Here is a 22998-nt window from a genome sequence, read left to right as displayed (position 1 = left end):
AAGAGAAAGAAAAAAACAATAGTGTTAGCCAGTGTTTTGTTTGTAGGTGGCCCCATCCTATCCCTCTGGTCTGTTAAATGGTAAGATCCGCTGTATGAGCTCTACGAGCGGGAGTTGGCAGACCTCACCAGTCTCATAAAAAAATAAAAAATAAAAAAATAAAAACTTCTGAAACATAACGTAAATACATTTTCAAGCACACAGTGAAAATATTCATTATTATTATTATTATTATTATTATTATTATTATTATTATTAGCCTATTATTTTTGTTTGGTATCGTACATTTGTTTCGTTTATACATTTAATTGTTAAAATATTTTAAAAAATGATTTGAATCAAAACGCATTTTGAATTTTCAGTATAAGAAATTCAGAAACATTGCGTGTTAAAAAAAATAATAAAGTCTGTTTGAAAGTGGAATGTACAGTCTTGAACAGTAGGCCTACTTTTTTTCTGTGGGCAGGTTTTTCTTCACGGATCAATATCAGAGCAGCATGCGCTGCGAAGGAAACGCCATCCAAGCTCCGCAGGACGCTGACCTTTCACTCTCCCTACAGGTCACACCATCCTCCCCTAAACAGGTCAACACACCAACACACAACTACGTCAAAGTATGCTTTAACAGAGAATAGTTATATCCGGCGGATAACCAACACAACCCAATGAGTGGGCGACTTAATCAACAGCCAATAACGCAAGAAAAGATTGTACCCTGGAGCCCGTAGGCAACTGCACATTAATAATCAGTTTTCTGGTGATTTCTGAACGGACCAACTGGCTTCTTGTGGGTGGCTCCAAGTTGTATTTTCCTTGAATAAAATATGCAGGGTATACATTATGTTCATGTAGTGGTGATTTTACAGTGAACAAAAATAAGAAAAGCTTATAACAGCCTATCCCTTCCCCCAGGATTTACACATATGAATAATAATCTGATCCTTCACTATCTAAAGTTTTAACACAGATAGTGACACGGATACGATCGCTCTCAAGTACCTAGAGTCTAATTACTCATGCTGGAGGATTGTTTTCGTGCTGTCTGTCAGAGATATCATCATACACGAAAAAATAGCCTGCGACAATATTCCTTGATGTTTTTGCATACTATCAAATGCCCCTGTTTAATGTATTTTATTCCGCTTTTTTATTCTCGCATCTGAAGGTGTTTATGCATCCTCTGAGCGCCGAGAAAAGCACACGAAATTAAATAGAAAATCCGGGTTACAATCGAGCGAACAAAGTCGCACGGACTGCCAGTCCCCTCTTAATTCTGCAGGAAAAAAGTTTTCCCCCCCTAGAGCTTAACAAGAGTGCCAGAGTCAAGTTCAAGTTCACGGCCACTTGATTTCAAACTCTATTTTATCCCAAGTGTGGAAGGAAGGGCGACTGCGGCATTATCCAAAATTAAACACATGCGTCTTAAAAAAAATGGAGCACTCGAAAAGCGGAAATGTTTATATTAATAGTAGCCTACTGATTATAAAAGTCAAATCAGTTTTCCCCTGTATACATTTTCTGCATACTGCTTTCAGTATTCCTGTGTGTTGTTGCGAATGTTCTATTTAAATGTTTCTGTTTTTTTAATGTTGAATATGTCCTTCAGTGCTTGAAATCATTAGTGTTTCAAGCGTCGAATTGTGTGTGGAAATATATTTCAACACTATCTACCCAAACAGCTGAATGCCTTTTGCTTTCAGACCACTTTGTAAATTTTGTTTTAAAGTCTGTTTAGCCTATACAAAAAAAAGGTCTAAAATTTGTCAAAGTTTATCTATATAATGAGTAGACAGCATGGAAAGAACACGACGCGTTGTAAAGATTGTACACTTGCACCACGTTTTATTATATCTGTATGCAGTAAATTTTTTATCACAATAATGGAGAAAACACTTCTCAAACTTTGAACAAAAACACATAGGCTATAACAAAACAACTGCCCCTGTTCAGCCCATAATTGTACATATTTATAGTAAAGAAACATTCTTTATAAATATTGTTTCATCTGTAGCAAGTAAATACCATAATTTAATTACAAATGGATAAATATGGCAGTCGATATTTACAAAAAGAAGGGTGTAGTTACAGATATTTAACGGCACGACATTAATTTGCCCCACAATCTTCCAAATATATTTCACAATTCAAACTTGCAAAGCACAAAACATCACAAGTTAAGCCCAGCAAACTAAGATATACATTCACAAGCAAATATTGTGTCTGTCTTCGTTAAATGTTGACTTTGGCACTCTTTCCAGTTAATAGTTGTTTAGTTTACAATCAGTTTGCCCTAATGGGATCACAATATTCATTATGATAATACAACTTTATGGTAATATGTGCACTAAAAAGTCCAGTTAGAGAAATAGCTACCACTGAAGGAACATCTATACACCAAAAACCCGACAAAATCTATCACAACCATTGGGAAAGAGAGCGCGTAGTATGTACAAAAAGAGGAACGTTTAGTGCTTTTGCGCACGGTTCTCCTGTCGACGTGGGAATGTTAATCCTGCTGGACAAGCGCATAATATAGGTGCGTTCGTTTTGTACAAGCTGTATATGGATCTCCTGGTTTTCTGAAACGATTCCTCCATGGATGGCACAGTCTTAAACATACCATTCACTGAAATTGGACGATAAACTGCTGTGGTTGTTGGAACTGTGGACCGCTGAGGAAGGCGACAGATTGTTGTTGCTTTGGGTCTCAGTGGAGGGGGACACCAGACCAGGGGGTGTTGAGGACTCATAACCAGAACTTGCCGCTGGCGACGAGTCAGATGCAGGTGGGGATGACTCGTGAACCTAAAACACACACACATACACAAAATAAATAATTAATGATCTTTGGAATGAATCATGAATAGCATGTAGCCTATTACTAAAACTGTTCATTAGTAAATTTTAGACAAATCAGTAGTTCGTTTCAATATGACAATAGGCTATATACGTCAGTTCTAACTTTCTCAATATGCATTAGCTAATGATCTGTTATGCATTCTAGAATGTTTGCAATTGTTATTTTAATTGTGATTAAATCGATTACTGTTATAAACATAAAGTGGCACGAAGTAAACATTTTGTGACAAAAATGTGTAATGTATTTCACATTCTGTGTTCTAGAGGAATCTGGAGGAATTACCTTCATATGCTTTCGAAGAGAGCTGGGATGAGTGTAGGACTTGTCACACATTTTGCAAAGATACGGTTTGTCTGACGTGTGAACGTGCATGTGCTTCTTTCGGTCACTGCTGTTCGCGAAGCGCCGATCACATCCTTCAAACTCACACTGAAATGGTTTCTCCCCTGAGAAGAAAAACCGTATAAACATTCACACGATTAGTGTTTAAAGTTTAATTCCGCTTTTAAAAAAACACAACAAAAACAGCCCACATCACAATATAGACGAAATCTGCCATCCTAGTACACTCCAAAAAAACATAATATATATAGTCGACTAAATACAAAAAAAAAAAAAAAAAAAAAATGCGAAGCATTCTAAATACAGTGAAATGAAATCCCTCAAGAGGTTATAATATGCACGTAGTTGTAAAACAGAGCTGCCTTACAACGACACAGGGGTCACACAACCACATCTACAAATATGACCAGTGTAAAGGTTACAACAATATAAATACATAAAAACTAATTTTGCTGATAATTACGTTTGCGATAATTTACTTTATTTAGCAATCTGTACAAACAAAACCAAATATTAAAATAAGGGGTAAATCAGTCACATAACACCATTTTCTCTTTTCAACGTTCAACTTTTTGTCAGCCCCACACAAAACTTCGCCATTTGCTTAGAAATAATCAAAATGCAATTAACACTTTGACAAACAGAAGGCTCAATACCTCCGTGTATTCTAAAGAGGAAATTGCTTAAATGTGCAACCCTGGTAATGGCCTGTCTAACACATAGACTGTCAATGCAATGGAAAGAATAACAATAGGCCCACATATCGCCCATTCCTAAAGTAGGAAATACATTCTTATTTTTATGTCGTCCTTTTTGTGTTGGTAATGATCTGTATTCATTTTGTAATTCCTATGTAGCCTACGTTCGTGTATATACGTCTAGCTGTATGGTCTTGTAGCTAATCGTTGTTTTTTAATGGCTTCATGAATATAAAGTGTATCGCTGTTAGTGTGAAAATAGGCTATACATTGTTTCTAATTTTAACAACAATTAAAATACCCCGTAACGTGGCCAACAACATGCACAAACTGGAGTAATTTCAAAATCCTGACGTAGTCACCCGAGTGCTCGAGCATTGGTCCACGCAAACGTTAAACCGGTTGGAGAGATTTACGGCTGCTCTGCGCACGCGATGAGCCCTCGAGTCGCCTTTGACCCGTTTAAAGTTTATGAACCACAAACCCTCGACAGTCTCTTACATAATTCAGCACATTGTTGTAAAACATCGCATTTACTCGGTATTTACCAGCCATAATCGTTTTCAGCCGCGTTCACTTACACGAACTGTATGTGCTTACGGCATCCGTTTTCTTTTAAAGATCTAAATCTACTTTAAGCGTCGATCTAAGTATGCGCTCTCAACGTCTAAAAATACACCAACCTAACATAATCAGCTTATTTTTGTAAGAAAGACTGTTTGCCATACTATTTTGGAGGGCTATAAATAAGACCATCGTAGTTCCAAAGCAAACGGACTTACATATAGGCTATTAATGTGGCAAGCGCGAGCAGAAATACATATCATAATTACCTGTGTGTGTTCTCTTGTGAATCTTCAGGTTTTCTGATCTCGCGAAGACTTTGCCACATCCAGGGAACGGGCAGGGGAAAGGCTTTTCTCCCGTGTGCACGCGTATGTGATTGACCAGCTTATATTTGGCTTTAAAAGGCTTGCTTTCCCGGGGACACTCTTCCCAAAAGCAGATGTGGTTGCTCTGCTCGGGTCCTCCAACGTGCTCGACTGAGACGTGTGTGACCAGCTCATGCATGGTGCTGAAAGTTTTATTGCAACTCTTCTTCGGATTGCTGAGCTGCTCCGGATCGATCCACTTACAGATGAGTTCTTGCTTAATACACTGCTGCCTCATGTAGCGAAAGAAGGCACCGGGGTGATGGTGATGCGCTGCCATATTCATCCCCATGTTCATATTCATGGAGCCGTACTGGTTGTGCAGCTGAGCGGCTGAGTAAGGGTCGGTCCTCGGGCTGGAGACCTGGTGGTACTGGTCTGATCGCCCGAAAACCTCCCCCGGTAGTCCGAGTCGCATCTGCCCGTTGAGCACGTTTGGGGAGCCGTGAGATCCATGCTGCTCGTGGATGCCAGGGAACAGAATGTGGCCTTGGCTGTCTGTAGAGTGATGGAGCGAGCCGGCAGTGGGGCCGAAGAGTGCGTGCTGGCCTCCCGCCGGTGACGATTCCCCGAATCCACGGCTGCGAAAGAGAAAGTCCCGCGTGGAGTTAAACGGCGAGCTTGCGTATGGTGTGACATGAGCCGCGTGCGCGCCCAGAGCCGCGGCGGGGTAACCGGGCGCTTGGCTTGTGAATGCAGAACTCTGTCCGGGCGAGAGATCGTGGTTCAGTTTAAAGGCGCCCATGTGCGCCGAGTCGACGAAGCTGTTCTGCGCTAAACTCAAGTCTCTGTCCTGCATCTCACTGGAGGAGTGATGATGCCTGGCAAAGGTGCCCACTCCCAAACCAGGGAACTGATGCCCAGTGTCCAGTAACATGCTTTCGTTGAGCAAAACCAATTCTCTTTCAAGCAGTCTATGCGCGGCGCTTCAACAAAACATGTAACAAAATAAAATCGAATGAGCTACAGGAATATTAACTTCCAGATTTGAGAACACGACATGAGGCGATGTAGTTCGATCCGCTCATAGGAGGAAAAAAAAGCTTTGCGTGTTAAGTTAGACTATATTTTTGGTGGATAACTTGTTACTCAAAATCCCCAATGCAGCGAAATGAAAAGATTCCTTTGCGCGTTTCCTTTCAAACTGAGTCGATGTCGTAATTTTCGGATTACACGAAAATACGAGTTACTATTTTACAGAGTCTTCCTTGTTCTTGAAGCATCACGAATTGGAATGTTTATTTCTTTCGCTTGTCTGTTTATCTCGGAGGGTCCCTCTTTCTCAGTGGACTGACACTACCTCCTCTTACGCCCCCTTTAACTGGAGCCCGGTCATTCATTTGACGCACTCTCATTGGCCGCCGCTCCTCATCAATCCCAGGTGCCCCTCCAATCGAACGCACTCCTTTGGCAACTAATCGCTGATCGCCATCTTCCACCGACAATTACCGCCTACTTTTCGGAGAGCCTTTCGGGGAATAGGTAGAAGGGGAGCAAAAATACTCGCGTTCAATCAGACCGCTTAAAAAACCTAATCACTTTCCACGCGGGCTCATAATAGTAAGTGTAACCCAAAATTCTTTGATGAACTTCGCCACTACAGTTTGCATAATTACTAAATGGCTTAAAATATGCAGGATATTTTGGTTATAGCGAAATCTAGTTAGTTACTTTCGCATAGTGCGGGCTAATCCAACAAACAGACAGGGTTAACGTGAATGAAAAACACACTCACAAACCTCGCTCGAGGTGCCTTGACTCAGTCTGCACGTGAGTATGACAACACATTATAATGAATTAAAACACTAGATCGCATCCAGTTTTAAGCCTATGTGGTGCTCAGCATTTGAATAAAGGACGTGATCATGTCTCCCTGAGTGTTGATGGACACATCAAAAACAAACAGGTGTATTAATATATAGCTACAAATAACATTATCCTATTGAGATATTAAGTAGCCTACTAAAAATTGAATAATTTACATGAAAAATAAGAGGAGAGTTGTCGGCAATGTATATCGTCATTGCCATCAACATCATCTTTACATTTAATAAGCTACTTTAATTAATTTACTGCATTAAAAACGCATAAATTCGTAGCTAACACCAAAACGCCGTTAGACCGACTCTGAACCATACTGTGTTTCGTATACAGAACCATTAACTCCACATAGCTAAGGTTTGAAACACAGCAAATACAACAACAGTATAAATGAGAGAATTCTTGTAAGCTAGGGTACCATCTACATTTTTCCTATCACCAAGCCTTATTTTTAGGCACATCTAATGCGCACAAAGAATATTCTAAATATTTTAGCACATACAAGAACAAAATGTCATTTGAATGTATTTAGATGAGATTACATTCCCATGTAAAAAAAAAAAAAAAAACACAATATGATATACCTTTACTTTAAAAAAATAAAAATAAAATAAATAGTGACGTCACGGACCGAGAGCCTGGTCTTTCTGCGTGAATAAATCAGGGAATTTGCATGATTTAAAATCAAGTTTAGCGGCATTTTGTGGTTGCGGAACAGGCCTTTGCGAGCTTTTCCTTGCCTTTGTAGACTACACTGTATACTCCCTGACAAAAACCAAACCGTCCACCTGAAGTTATACTAGCACATGTGATGGGGTTACTGCATTACGGATTCCAGGCCAATGTCCATAAACCAATCCAGGGACCATTTCTGATCTAAGGAACCGTCCTACGTGCAGCATTCGAGCGTTTATTTAAATGTTAACATGCAGTTAAAGGAGGTTTACTTACAATTTCATTGAACCTAAGTCCCATGAAGTCCAGTTCCAACGCACAACACACTTTGTCTTGTCTTTCCTCTCCTCCGAACGCTTTAAGCTGTAAATAATAGGGCGGAGGATGTATAAAACTTTGGGAATTCTGTGCCTCAGCTCAAAGCCATGCTGTTTGAACGTTATGTACCATTCTTCTAAGACTATTTCTACCCTCTCCACAGGAAACACAGGATCTGATCCAAGTTCAAAGTCACGTCTGCCGACCTCTCTAAGAAGTTCTTTATTTCTCCAGAAAACCACAAAAACCTTTCCCCTTTTCAATGGGCAGGGAGAAGAAGAAAGAGAAATTAGACTGAGAGTGCAGTCGGCCTGGAACACATAGCCGCAGTTTTTGTTCTTCTTTTCTCATGTAGCAAGGAAGGGAAAAAGTTCGAAAAAGCTAAAACCAAACACACAGGGGAAAACAAATTTCGATATATATAGGCCTATATATATGAAAGCAAAAAAATTCCAAATAACCTTTGAATTACAATACATGAAGGACCATACCCCTATAGTTACATGAATTATGGCTTTTCATTAATGTGTGAGGCTTTTAGACAAAGCAACAAGACATTTCTTTTAACTTTGACATTATCAATATGGTAACGCATTGTTGGTTACTTTTAGTGACCTTGGGTACTTCAGGGGTGTTCGACCTTCGACCCGTGGAGACCACATAATGCTACCCTTTGAACTTATTAAGAAATCCTCACTGTTCAAAGGTTGTAATAAAACAACTTGGCCTTCTCCCTCTGTTACATCGTTTCATAAATAACAGGCGAGAAAAATTCACATTCAGTCACAAGCTTGTTTTTAACATTTAATATTTATGACATTCTCATTTTTAAAGACACTCTTGAATACGGTCTGTTCGTCCAACACAATTCAGAGGTAAACGTTGGGATGTCGTAAATCTCAATTAGAATGCATAGATTGTAATGCTTCCGTCACATTAACCGGCATACATCGTGGTTTCATTCATTCCAAATTAAGACCCTTGACAAAGCTGACAGGCATGATAGCTTATGCAGGAAATCACAACACTTTCAGTTACTACAGGTGCAGGATAGATACGCGAGGAGAGATACACATGCTTTATATACATAAAAATAAGAACATCTTATGAATGTTTTTTTTTCTTCATCTTCGATGTTTGATAAATGTGGGTATGCAGTTTTACCAGAAATGTCTGACCACTGACTATGATAAATTTCAAATGTATTTAGGATGTTTTAATCTGTATATTTTAGCATTGTTAGAGAAACTTGTGACTTCAAATTTGTAAGCAGAATTGTGTATTTTTATTTTTTTTTTAGGTTTAAGGGTGGGGATGTTTAACCTTCTGCTGTACTTTGGTAATTAGTTTTTGAAATAATTATTTGGAATATGGTAACAACTGCCCTGAAGCATTTTAAAAGATGTCTTTGAATTAAGACATATTAAATCAATGGCATACACTTCCTGCTGAGTTCAACATGGACTCTTAAAGGGCGTGGACGTGCTTCATGACACACGTAAAACACACACAAACAAACATGAGATAACATTTCAAATAATGTGAAAATTAATGTTTCTTATACATTATTCTTAAAAAAATATATATATATCTTGGAGAAAAATTTGGATTATGTCACAGAGTCACGAATCATGTCACAGAACGCTTTTTGGAAAGACTATTGACAGAATTTTTTCTAAAATATGTCAAGAGTCGCTTCTTCTCTTCTGTACTTTCTGCACAGGAATCTATCAGTTTGTGACAGCGCCCATTGGACCGAAAATTTAATGTTCAAAATTGCGTTTTCACAGATAACCTGTAAAAAAAATAAAATAATTGCATTTAAATATAATTGTAAATTAAAAAAAAAAAAAAAAAAAAAAAAAAAAAAAAAAAAACATGATACTGTTGATTATGTGAGATTATATTACTATAAACCCATCTGGATAAAGCAGGTTACTAGAAAGAATTCCATGAACGTAGGCCCTTGCAACTTCTGTTTATTAGTGCGTAAATCCTAATCGTTTGATTGGTTGAATAAAAACCATATGTAAGATTTTGTTTTATGTATCTAATAATTTAGTTTTGCCTATATGCATGCATTGCAACAATTAGAAACAAATAAGTTTGGTATAGCATGCGTTTGTTTGTACTTGTAATTTTATTTCCATTGTCACAATTTTATCCTTAGTCTGTTTTATCTGTCAGCATAATGAAACGATTTATTTGACCGAAGATAATTCAATTTATTTTTGCTGAATTCATGCTCGACAACGTTTTATTTCTTTATTTAATTATATAAGTTGAATTTAATTTATAAGTATATTTCAAACGGTGTGTGGGGGTGTTGCACAATATGCTCCGTGTGTGTAGTGTCACTGTTTGGTGCAAAGAGAAAAACAACATCCTTCCACGTGTGTGTGTGTGTGCGTGCGTGCGTGCGTGTGTCTCGGTAAACAGATTTGCCTGTAACTTTGTGAGCACAACTTTCTGGAGTGAACAGTGATGAAGAGAGTGAGGGGGCGGAACCCCGCTGAGCCTCTGCGCTGAAAGACAGCCAATCGCTTCGTTCTCTTAACTGCCAGTCACCGAAATCTGTCCAATACCCGCAGTGCCATTTCTAAACTCTATTCCCCACTGTGTCCTCCAACTGTTGTATGTTCTGCCAATCGCTTGAGGACAGAGTGGGAAAAGGAGCAAGCAGAGTTAGAGGCAGGACAAAAGAAGTTCTATAGACGGCCATATACATATATTTTAATAGTTTCAGAAGGCCCGTAGTTTGCGAAAACAGTAGCGGTGAGCGTGGACATGACAGCGTAGTGATGGAGCCCCCTTTAAGCAAGAGGAATTCGGCGATAAGATTAGCGGATTTGGCATCGACTCAAGCCCTTCCTCATCAGAATATGACAGGCTTCCCGGGATAGGGGGGCATCACCCGCACTCCCACCATGCCCACCTCCACCCTGGGGAGATGGGCAACGACCCCGGAGTGGCTCTCACTCCATTTGGACCCGAGCACATGGCACAGACCAATGCTCTCAAACTTAGTCCCTCTCAGCCTGTTCAAAGCCATCCCGAAGCCCAGACCGCGGCATCTTTCACGTCTTCTCAGACCACAGTTGGTTTCCCCGTGGCTCACCCCCACACAGGCTACACCACCAGCAGGGACTTCATCCTCAGGAGAGAGCTCTCAGCCTCTGCTATGCATGCACTTGGCGACCAGCATAGTTCCGCCTCCTCCCCTCATCACCATGGCATGTTCATTTCCCCAACAGGTGCTTATGGGCACGCGGAAGGTGGTGCCCATCCACTTTTCTCTGGACTGCACGAGCAAGCGGCCCCAGGTGCCCACCACCACCACCATGCCCTCAACGGGCAGATGCGTCTGGGTCTACCGGGGGACATCTACGGCAGGCCAGAGCACTTCGGCCACAGGCCCGAGCACTATGGATCTTCTTCTCTGCACAGCTACAACTCCATGAACTTAAATGTGAACCTCGCCACGGCTCCACACGGAGCCACGGGGGCGTTTTTGCGATACATGCGGCAGCCCATCAAGCAAGAGCTCATCTGCAAGTGGGTTGACCAGGAGCAGACGTCCAAGAAGCCCTGCTCCAAAACTTTCAGCACCATGCACGAGCTCGTCAACCATGTCACGGTGGAGCACGTCGGGGGACCGGAGCAGAGCAGTCACGTTTGCTTCTGGGAAGAGTGTCCGCGCGAGGGAAAGGCGTTTAAAGCCAAGTACAAACTAATCAATCACATCCGCGTGCACACGGGCGAGAAGCCGTTCCCGTGCCCCTTTCCCGGTTGTGGCAAAGTATTCGCGCGCTCGGAAAATCTCAAGATTCACAAGAGGACGCACACAGGTTAGTGAAAAGTCGACCAATTCTTTGAAAAAACTTTAGTGGTCTGTTATGGAACGTGTTTGCGCAACTTGGCAGGTAATCGAATTCTCTTGATATGTAGACTACCAAACGTTAGTTAGCCTATTACGGGGGAACAAGATCACGTTTTGTCCCCCGCCTCATGCACAAATATCGCCCATTCATACAGAAACAAGGTTAAGGAGGTTGTTTGTTCACAGTGCCTATTTGCTAAGCAAAATACCATTGGTGTCGCTAAGCGTCATAAACTTAGGCTACTTTGAAAATTCAGCGATAGATCAACGTTCATGTTGTTGCTGCTTGTACATAGCCTATGGGAAAAGCACTTCCGACACTACGCTGTTATGAGCAGACCCGTGTTTGTGCGTCTTTTTTCTTTGATGCATGAAATTTTATATCAAAAAGAGATGCAAAAACGTTAGGGTGAAGACGTCAGGCTATAGTTGCATTTGAATGCTACGTGTTTAATGTAAAAAATAACTAGCAAAACAGGGAAAGTACGAATTGTTTTATAGACTGCAGGTAAAATAGTAACATGAAGTTTTATGCACGCGTTTGTCTCCTTTAAAGCAACAGGGAATTACAAACAGTGTCTGAATAGATCCATACTAATGTAAATATGGAGAATGGGTCAGCCATGGGGCATTTACTACATTGTGATTAACCAAACTATGGTGAAGGCCTCTACTTCTGATGTTCTTCTAATGTATTTTAAAAAACGATATGCGTGTGTGCTGTGCATGATATGAAACTAGATATTAAATATTATGGTAGGCCTATTTAATAGATATAAAGCTCTTCCTCCAGGTACTAAAATATGCACTCACTTGACAGTTTGTTATTTCAGGTTGTTAAAAAGTTGCAGGTATTGTTTAGGTTCTTTTACTTTATAACTATATCATGTTATGCTCTCAACACGTGCTGACGTAAATTGCTCCCTGAATATGTAGGCTAACGTGTCAAACCCACCTGGAGTACATTTATAAGGGTCGTAGCATGGTGGTATCTTAAATAATCATTGAATATATGTAAACGTCACCTATGTTTTTGTAACAAGTCCTGGAATGACACAGTGAACCAGTGCAACGTGTAATTTAATTTTGATCTGATTTGGATATCTTGTAAAGCCGGGTCAGTTCTTTTACTCCAAGCAATCTGATGCATATGGCGGCCGACATGTTTTCAGTAGTTGACTAAGTTCTATATTCAGTAAAAATAATAATAAAAAAAGAGTTTTGGCAAGCTTCAGTCAGAGAAAATGAGAGCGTTTACAGAGTGGTTGCATAAGTCATGTGGTGCGCCTGAACATTCCATATGTAACTAATAGCAGAAAATAAGTACTGTGGGGTTACAGTGATAGTGTTGTGATTTTCAAAACGAAACCATCCATTACTAGTGCTTGCTGAGAATGAATCATCCATTAGCTATTATTTTCACGTAAACAAGAAAATTTTAAATATTTATGGGTGATCTTTTTTTTTTTTTTTTTTTTTTTTTTCTAATTGCTTGTTCTGCTTTGCCAGGTGAGAAGCCGTTCAAATGTGAGTTTGATGGCTGTGACAGGAAATTCGCCAACAGCAGTGACAGGAAGAAGCACTCTCACGTCCACACGAGCGATAAGCCTTACTTCTGTAAAGTGAGGGGTTGTGACAAGTCGTACACACACCCGAGCTCCCTGCGTAAACACATGAAGGTTCACTGCAAGTCTCCTCCGCCCCCTTCCGCCAACACGGGCTCCTCTTACCATCCCTCGTCCACGACCATCGGTGATGCCCTCTCACCAAACCTGGAGCCCCACAGGAACCGTTCATCGAACCTTTCGCCTCAGGTGACCAACCTAAACGAATGGTACGTGTGCCAAGGGAGTGCTGGACCAAACAATCTACACACCCCCTCCAGCGATGTGCCAACGTCGGAATCTGACGACGAGGACTCTTTTAGACACACAGATCCGAGGGCAATGCTCTGATGTGAACAGAAAGGAATACATTCATTTTAAATGGTCCACATGAAAAAAAAAAGAAAAAAAAAAAAGAAAGAAAAAAAAACATCAAATTCAAGGGTTGCAATTCGAAGAAGTGGAACACCTATGGATGTCAGTGGGTGAAGAGTTTTTGCCCCCCGTTTTGCCCATAAAACATGCTCAGAGCACTGATGCAATTTATGTTTCATATGATAAGCAGTTGTAACTTGCCACATGAAAAATCGACTTGTACATTTTTTAAGATTTTACCTGACTTGTCGAGATCAAATAACATGAGGTCAAAAGATTTATCAATTATGTTTAGGCTGTTTTTTAATATTACATCCCTTTTGTTGCACAGAAATCTTTTTTATAGAGAATCGTTTTACACGTTAAATGTCTGAGGGGCAAAAATTGCAGTGACAATTTTAAGTTTTTACTTATATATTGTGAGTGTCAAAAAAATGAATGGGTGGAGTCTTTGTTAAAGTTTATACACTAACTATGGTCAGGACGGTTTTTGTGATATTTAAAATATTTAAACCTATATTTTATGCAAAATCAATGTAACTCTGATTAAAGAGTACAAAATATGTCCACTGAGACCCTAAATAATGTATCGTTGACAGGCCTATCCCTGACTGATTTGTAAATAGTATGTGGTATTGATGCTTGTGAATGTTTTCGTAGCGTCTCAACAAGTTTTGTACATTGTAATTTATTTGCTGGTATTATTGTTGGTCTGGAAGTACAGATACACCAAAGAATAATATAATTTTGGTGAAAAGAAGTGATGCTTTTTATCGTGTTCTGTAAAAAGGTCTTACTTGAATAGGCTGTATATTGTGAAGAATCTTTCGCATGAACCGTGTAGTAACTCTTTCTGTTGATGTGCATGATGGTGTTGATGGAAAAAAAACGTAAGAAGGTCGTGAAGAAATGTGATGTTTGTGTATAGATATATGGAAAACTTGAATAAAAGGCAGGACGTGTAAATATGGTCTTTTCAGTAAAAAAGGCCTTGATTCGTTTTTTGATTAGTGTGCATATTTCTTATAAAAGTCTGCAGATTTCCAAGTTATGATTTATACTAATCATCAAATGAATATCACTGTTGCTGTAAGAAGTAATGCTTAATTTTCTGTAAAAGTGGGACAGTAAAGCTAACCAAACGAAACAGCAAAGTTCTACAAAACACTTTTTTCTTTAACAGTTTTTCTTGCTTTTCTCCTGAATGAAAATATTCCTCGGCAATTCATTGTCATTTCAAAATGGAACCATCACCTAATAGTGCACGTTATGAAAAGTAGAATAGCACAAAACCTTCAATGCATGAATCATTCATGGGAAAATAAAACATAAAAGCTGCCCGCCAATAAGAAGAAAGTTGTATGGAGAATATGAAACAAAGTCCCCCGTCTTATTTCCTTCATTAAAACGCACAATAACAGTTTCAAAGTGCCCCCGTCCCAGACTAAAGACTCAGAATTGACCAGCGCAAGTCCTGCACCACTTCAAAGAGCTCCACAACAGAACGGAAGACTGCACGGCGCGTTAGAATTTCTATGGGTCCCATTTGAATATTTATGGTAGAAAACTACTAACTGCCGCTAAATGGTCAATCATCAAAGCAGAAACCTCTCCCACGAACCGTCTTGTGCCTTAAAATCGGCATGTTCGAAATTTTATATCAGCGCAGATACAGGCATCCTGGACATTTCATATGGCGGGTGGAAAATTTCTGTGAAGAAAGTTCTAAAACGTCTCCTAAGAAAGTGTTGTTGTTTTTTTTTCATGCTAATGAATATCACTCTAAACCCTATGGAATAAAGCACACAAGTTGGTGACTCGTTGGAGATTGTAAATCTAGCGTTTTGTGTCAGTGAAACGCCCCATAAATAGTGTGACGTTCATGGGCGCTTCATAAAGCGCGTGTGTGTTTACCGGGCACTGGAAAAAAGCCCACTTCAATTGGAAACACTCTATTAAGATACAGTCGCACTGACCTTTAGTTTCATGCTACGTTAGAGCAGCCAATTCGCTCTTCATCGGAATCTCTCATATTTTTGTTCCCAAATCTTTGAAATCCCTCGCGCGCATTAGGCTAACGTTTAATTCGGAAATAAGCGCGCGCTCTGCCCATCTTTTGTCCACGAGCTATTATTTGCTCAAGGAAAGAATGATCTTCTATTTATTTAAAACAAGTGCCCTTTGAATAGTGCAAAATAAACACGGTGAAAAATAACCAAAGAGATAGTACCCTCGGACTGAAAAGGGGGGACTTCATAAAAGCTGCAGCAGTCACAGCTGAATGGGAGACGCTTTGAAGTAGAACTTATTATCTGAGGAATACTTTTCGGTAGTCCTAACGACGCTATTGAATCGAAAAGCTACCCCCTTTGTCAGCGATTTGTTCTCCTTTAGTGCAATGCCCGTGGAAATCACTTACATGGTCTACCTTAACATGCAGCCTGCAAATCAGTAACTCCAAGAGTCAGACTCTCAGACGCCACTTTTCAAAAGACAAAGAAGAAGTCAGTGTGAAAACGCAGCGAGTTCTCTCCCGTTTTGCCTTTATTGGACAGAATGATCACATCAGAGGAGGCTGTTTACTACAGTCTAGTCAGATTTCACACCGTCAGCTTCTCATTATGCGTTTGACGAGGGTTCAAAGTACCCGAGTCATTGTGCACCCTGTTAAAAGCGATGCACCAAGAGTATATGTGAAGCACTTGCAATGCAAAGAAAACATTACATTTTGCCATACTTTCTCCATCTGCAAAAGTGCGCTTCACTCTTTATCTGTTTGAACGTCGCACATACACTCTTAAAAATAAATGTCTTGCCATAGAAGAAACTTTTTGTCTAAATGGTTCCATAAAGAACCTTTAACATCTGAAGAACCTTTCTGTTTCACAAAAGATTCTTGTAGTGAAAGAAGGTTCTTCAGATTACAAAAAGGTAAGAAAGAGATGGTTCTTTAAAGGAACTTTGACTGAATGGTTCTTTGTGGAACCAAAAATGGTTCTTCTATGGCATCGTTTGAAGAACCTTTTGAAGCACCTTTATTTTCAAGTGTGTATGTTTAACTCACACTGCCAGATTTCATCTGCGAGCTTGCAAAGTCTCAGAGGTAAATTACGGCACTAATGGAATATTTGCCATGGCGTTTGAGTGTCTGTAGGGAGGGGGAGAGAGACAAGTGCAATTAGTATTAAATGACACAAATATAAATCCAAAATCGTATTAATTGAATTGCGCGTGGTTTAGTTTGGTCAACCTCCAAGCTAAGGATATTTAAAATTGTACACTTGTCAACCAGGTGTAAGATTGAATCTTTTTTTCTTTCCTTTTTTATCAGGGTAAAAAAAAGGATCTGATGTTTTCTTGTTTAAACTATCCTAAAATATTGTGAAATACAATTATAATCCATTTTTAAGTTAATTAAATAAACCATAACTGAGCATAACATTTTATTCATAAAACGCTATTTAAACTTAACTTTAAGTCACATTATTAAATCAAAATTGAGACATTGTTAAAGTATTAGTCTAATATTAGTCTTTCGGACTCTGTAAAGAGAAAAAAACGGTGCAGGAACAAACATTTTAAAAGAACCCAACTAAACTCTTCTCCTCCAAACCATTTCAAAATAATAACAACTTGAAGTATGCGAGGTATTATAAACATCCGTTGAGTGTTTTACCACAGTATGCTTTGAAGACCAAGAAAACTGGGCACATATTCATTCTCCAGGCACTCTGCCAAACTCTTCCAAGCACCCTACCTGCCTACTATCTTAAGTTTCCCGAATAAGTGAGAAAACACAATCCAGTTGCAGCTGCAGGGCTGCATGTTTCTTCCCTGCACTCCGAGACTGAACTCTAAAACACGGACAAGAAAACTTTTGACGCATGGGAGAAAACTGATGGGGTGTTTATACAGTGCAACGTGAGTACATGTTTTATAAGCTCAACTCTGAAGAAAAATGCTTGCTGCATGCTTTTATCGTTGTAACTAAGAGTCGTTTAGCGCACTTATTGATTAGGTGTTGTGCTTGTCCATCGTGCATGCGTCTAAAGAAGAGGCTGTTGAGAAACTTTGCCGTCCCATTAAGTTAGAGGCCGGATGAGTAGTTGTTTGCTATTTGCTCTGAAAGCTCGAGCCCGACTCAGACAGCTGTGAGTTCACCTATTAGCCCCGATGTCTTTCCCAAAAGATTGCTTGAGTTAAACATCTGACATGTGCGCTCAGGGGTGCCGCTCGCCTGACCTCCACTCGCTTTTAATAGTTTCATAGGAACTTCATTAAATCAATTACTCCACGAGCACATCATCATTTATTTGTACTTATCGCTCAAAACATTCTTTGCTAACACTTTCACGAAGAAGTCATTAACAAACATTATCACAAAACTCTTTACAGGTCAGCTAGCTAAATACAAATTTAAAAATACATTAATCAAAGTTGGAGACATTTTTAATGATTTGTTTGGCAGTAGCACGATGTTTGTTAATATTATATTCATATAATAAAAATTATTATAACGAGTTACACATTTTTTGCGACAGCATATTTAGCCTACATACAAAGCCTACATATTATTTTCTAGAGTTTGTAAGCTCTATAAGTCAGGATTTGTTTGCTACATTCAGGACATTTACTTTCACGGTTAAGATTTAATTTTGTGTAGCTCTCGTAACATTGTTTTTGAATTAGTGAGATATGCATGCCCGGTTTTACTAGGAACATGTCTTGATATTCCGGTATATTTAGAGAGAGAAAAAATTAAATAAATAACAAAAAGTATATTTTTAGATTAACCAGCAGGAAAGTATCAATGTGAACTGACTGCAAAGGATTGTTTTAAAAATACATATGTAAGAATTAGTCAATACTTGTATCTTAGTGTTGTTAAAATAACAAAAAATATGTCTCAGTAAACTGACAGCCATTTATAGTAAAGAAAATAGTTATCTGGTGATTGCATTACCTCTGGTAGTGATATTAGGGACATTACTGCTCATGCAATTTATTTATTTTATTTTATTTATTTATTTATTTTATTTACAGTGTTTACTGTTTATCTTGTGGGCACATCATGTGTAAAGGAAAAATTAAAAGATAAAAAAATCTTGATAAAATAAAAGATAAAATTTGAATTTAAACCTCAGCATATGCACCACAGAAATGAACCCTTTCATCCTGAACACATATGAATAATCTTGCCTGTCTGCATGAGACAACTGTCATAATATCTGGCCTCTCCTCAACATCTGTGGGCCTCCAAACTTGGTGCTGGTCCAAATATGGATCCCCAGGATTGGGAGGCTTTCCAAGGCACTTGGTGATGAGAGCAAGGTCGTCCACGGACATGTCCAGGAGCCAAAGCTCTACACCTGGTCCATTCAGCCTATACAGCACATGAACCAAACCTCAGAGCCACGCGACCACTTCTCTGCTTGCCTTGTATTTGACAGGTCCTGTTTAAATGGCTCTAAACGCAGGTCTGGACTTCTAATAGAAAACACTCCATCCGTGTGGCAAATGTTCAGAAGCATTTGCAGGTTGGGCTTTGACATGAAAGGATGTCAGTGTCTTATATAATAGCAGTTTGATCTAAAAAAAAAAAAAAAAAAAAAAAAAAACGTCTTCTTCAGTCTTCTTTAACGAGGAGAGTAGACACAGTTAATGTACAGACGGTATGCATGTTCTGTTAACCAGTGTTGTTGGTAGATGTACAAGACCTTGTAAATAAACTGAAAAATTATGAGTAATACAAAAGTTATTTTACTTTATTTTATGTAATATTAAGTATTTTAGAATAATTTGATATACACTGCAGCAACATGAGCAAAATAAACAAAAAAAATAAAAAAAAATAAATAGCTTTTAGGGTAGTGGGATATCACAGGTCAAATGTACAATAGAATAAATATATTCATATATATATATATATATATATATATATATATATATATATTCATATATATATACTTTTATATTATTGTATTAATATCTGGCAGTAAAAAATTATCTAACATGTAACAATCTTTACAGCGTTGGCTTCCCATTTTGATTTTACGTCCTGTAGATGCTGATCCATTCCACATCTGACGAACTACCATGAGCAACACATCAGAGTCGTGCCTCATCTTTCATAGAGGAAAAGGTCACCATTCAGTAAGAGGAAATCATCCTGCACAGCTGGACAACCACAGTGCTGGATCATCTCAGTAAGAAAAAAGAAGAGAGAGCGAGTACAAATATACAACTCTCAAGTATAAGGGGTAGGAAAGGATGAGGAAAAAGAAGAGAAGAACTGTCAAAGCCCTCAAAAAGCCAGTCCACTTCTACATTACTGTGCTTTACAACTCCAATGGTTAGATTAAAAGTCTCCTACCTTAAGTATAGTCTATTTTTTTCAGTAAAGGCCTAAGCCATGCTTAATAAACCTGTAAGCTCACCTATAGAATCCCCTGCACTACCCCTAGTGCGTCACCAGCCACCAGAACCCCCGCTGGACTGACAAGGGTGGTAGATGTTCTTAAACATCACAAGCCACTTTCTCTGTTTCAAGCTGACCTTGGAATGGCTATTAGATGTGGCTTTGAACTACTGGAACTATCTCTATAGACCAGTGTCAAGGGTCCCCCTGAGTTGATAATGACTTGCTTTCATAACTGCTGTGACATTTTGTGAAGGTACGCTAGGCGTGCTCACAGGCCATATCTCCAGAATGCAATGCTTCCTTTCCCCCTCAGCAGGTGCGAATCCGAGCTGCATAGTCTGCGATTTACAGTGCTGTGTTCGCGCATCCCGGAATAAGTATAGGCCCGGGCCCACGCATATGTCCAGCCTTGATAAGCATTTCAGCTCACTACAGTGTTGACACAAACTCAGAATTGCCACAAAAGATTAGTGACTGTACAGTGGTGACGTTTGCTTTAAATATCACTGCCAGAGTTCCTTGATGAAGCTAATTACCATATGCCATGCCATTATTGTTTTCTGCCTTGGATCAGTTGCTTCTGCTTATATTATTATAATTATTAATTTTTTAAATCATAAAAGTGCCTGGTAAATTAATAAATGTATTGCAATGAATAATGGCAATTAAATTGAAAAAAAAAAAGCTATAAAATTCACTAGAACTATGTACTTTGATAGGATTTAAAGAGTCTAATAAAATTGATTTTTAAAAGACTTTTCAGTCCACTTCTGCACTTGGTGGTTCAAATATCATCGCTCCATCTCATAGAAAGCTCACAACACTGCCAGGTCACCGTATATGTCTGTTGTTAAAATCTGAATCTTGTAGGCTGCTGAATGTCTAGTTCCTGTGGATGGAAAAAGAGATAAATGAACTCACTCGCTGTGCCCTTACATAAATGAGGGTTGATGAAACTGATGATAGGCTCAGGCTGCTGAAGAAGTGATCCCAGTGGAGACCATACAGTGGTCTGTCCCACTCACAAGACAAATTATATAATTAGGCGCATGTCTTCGGGGATGGCCACCTTTGCCCCTTTCTTGACATCTTCAATGGTAAATGACAGCATATCTTGCTAAAATAACTGAGCAAATTCATCTTGGTGACACACGCAGAATTCTCTTTACAGTTGCATTAATTGTCTGGTTTTGAGAAATCCCATGAAAATGCCAATATGGGCTCAAGGGAAACATTACATTTGATTATAAAGACGATCATGATTCTTGGGCAGGCCTGTCTGAGAGATTTACATGAATCATAAGCAAATTATTTAAAGAGTACAGTAATTTACATTAATAATACTGAAAGAATCTATGAATAAAATGCAGTGTCTTATGCTTGAATACACTGAATGGATTAATTTTAGGAGGTTTAAGACAGAGTTGTCCTTTTTTTAATGTAAAGCACTTCGCTTGCGTTAATTTTAGCATTGTTTTAAAGTTTTTGAGAATCACTTGAGAATCGTCGCACTAAAATATGGGCGCTTTTGTCTTGTTTTGAAACCCACAATTCTTTATTCACGTATGAAAAATTATCACGCAACTAAACAGAAACGCCCTCGCGGACAGCTTCCTTTCATCACCTCTTGCTTATCACCGGCATTGTCAAAATTTTCACGTGCCCCGCAAGGGGCTCCGATTGAAAAAGCAGAGCCCGGGCTCCTGCCTCGTCCAGGCAGGGTTAAGCCACCTCTCCAACCAGGCGGCCCCCAGCGGAACCCTCATTACTTTGGCTCCTGGAGCAGTCAGCTGTGCTGTGGTTCAGAGAAGAGAGGCTCCTTACCTGGGCATCACTGCTTCCACATGCCAACAACATACGCGCCTTCACCAACCAGATTTGACAGCTCACGCTCAACTACAGCCTGCTGGAACACAGACATGATAAAAATACATTCCCTTTGGTTCCCCGTGAAATGTCGCTTTCTCACGTTTGCTAGGAGTATATGACAGCACTTAGTTTGACTTGAGACACCTTTTGGTGTCAGGTTTTGTTTGTTTAAATCTACTTCGAGTTATAATTTGGAGTGTTTATACTGTCTGTATATTCAAATAAAGCTGCCATTTCAGTGTGTAGGGCTTTGAGGTGTGAGGTTTCATCCTTCTATGTGGTTCCCACATTTTATATTATGCGTAAGGTGATCTGACGACTACGCAGTTATACGTTATTTTTTGTTTGTTTATCTAATATTTGTAGTTTATATAAAGCTGATAAAATAATTATTTCCACAAAAGCTTTCTAAAGGCTACAAATAGAAAAGCAATAAATAGCTTAGACAAAAAGGAGGGCCAACATCATTAGCATTTATAGGCAATGTTGAACTGAAAACTCACAATTCATCTTGAAGTGAGAAATAAAGGTTGTCATACTGTGCAAAGAAAACGGGCAAGATAAAATGATTCATGAGCCCCTATTCTGCTTTACCGTGCCAAGTGTTCCTTACATGCTGGTCGGATTCAATTCACTGTTCTCAAGAATTTATTCATTATTATTTAAAACATGAATTATCATGTATTTATTTAAGAGTCGAAATGATCAAATAAACTCCGATATTTTTATCTTTAAATAAGACCAGTGAACAGATCGGTGCATAAATCAAGCAAGTGACTTAAGTAATCAAAAGTGTGGTGGAGATGTCACATTTTGAGCCGGAAATGTGTTGATTATATAGGATATATTGGGTAAAACCAGACTGTCAGCTGAGGCTCCTTTATTAAACAAATTTCGAAAGAAACAATATTTCAGATGGAACTCATCTGGGTAGAAGTATTACAATTGCAGGACTTTCTTTCCACAGTAAAAGCTCTTTCGAAGATATCAAATAGATACTTTTTTTTTTTTATTTAAACCAAAATTTCCATATAGTTAGGAGAACATTTTCGTTTATATAAAAACATTCTTTTCGAAATACGGATTTAGATTAATTAAAAATTGTCAAATCTAAAGTCTCTGAACGAACTCAAAGAAGAAAAAAAAAATTGCAGTCGAGTTAAAAATTAGCCTTTTCTGGCAGGCAAAACTTGTCAGAAACGA

General features: G+C 39.0%; 2 protein-coding genes and 1 long non-coding RNA gene across 4 annotated transcripts; 2 read left to right on the top strand and 1 right to left on the bottom strand.

Annotated features, from left to right (window-relative positions):
• Positions 1-1816: 1816 nt before the first annotated feature.
• Positions 1817-7759, bottom strand: LOC109097826 (zinc finger protein ZIC 2-like). 2 transcript variants are annotated; one of them, XM_042731428.1, is made up of 4 exons: positions 7605-7759; positions 4734-5413; positions 3143-3306; positions 1817-2805 (listed from the first exon to the last, which is right to left on the bottom strand). In XM_042731428.1, the coding sequence occupies exons 1-4, from the start codon at positions 7610-7612 to the stop codon at positions 2611-2613; spliced, it is 1047 nt and encodes a 348-aa protein (XP_042587362.1). In that variant the 5' UTR covers positions 7613-7759; the 3' UTR covers positions 1817-2610. The 2 variants fall into 2 exon arrangements, with proteins under 2 accessions (XP_042587362.1, XP_042587361.1); XM_042731427.1 differs by having other exon boundaries at positions 4734-6300; positions 7605-7754.
• Positions 7760-10137: 2378 nt separating this feature from the next.
• LOC109097823 (zinc finger protein ZIC 5-like) lies at positions 10138-15328 on the top strand. Its single transcript, XM_042731426.1, is given in 3 exon segments — positions 10138-10544; positions 10547-11494; positions 13036-15328. Coding segments are annotated over 3 exon segments (1491 nt in total). The 5' UTR covers positions 10138-10447; the 3' UTR covers positions 13482-15328.
• A 1103-nt stretch (positions 15329-16431) lies between these two features.
• Positions 16432-22036, top strand: LOC109059205. Its single transcript, XR_006155627.1, has 2 exons — positions 16432-17426; positions 19570-22036. It is a non-coding gene; the product is annotated as an uncharacterized LOC109059205 (long non-coding RNA).
• Positions 22037-22998: the final 962 nt, after the last annotated feature.

Source organism: Cyprinus carpio, chromosome B9 (genome assembly GCF_018340385.1).
Source record: "Cyprinus carpio isolate SPL01 chromosome B9, ASM1834038v1, whole genome shotgun sequence".
NCBI lineage: Eukaryota > Metazoa > Chordata > Actinopteri > Cypriniformes > Cyprinidae > Cyprinus > Cyprinus carpio.
This window is presented reverse-complemented; position numbering and strand designations above follow the sequence as displayed.

Excerpts from the sequence above, each read along its gene's own strand:
- LOC109097826 (XM_042731427.1), bottom strand. The coding sequence starts at position 5,709 with ATGTTACTGGACACTGGGCATCAGTTCCCTGGTTTGGGAGTGGGCACC. Across the intron at positions 3,307-4,733 it reads TCACAAGAGAACACACACAG|GGGAGAAACCATTTCAGTGT; the intron begins GTAATTATGATA and ends TTTTCTTCTCAG. Across the intron at positions 2,806-3,142 it reads CTCTTCGAAAGCATATGAAG|GTTCACGAGTCATCCCCACC; the intron begins GTAATTCCTCCA and ends TGTGTGTTTTAG.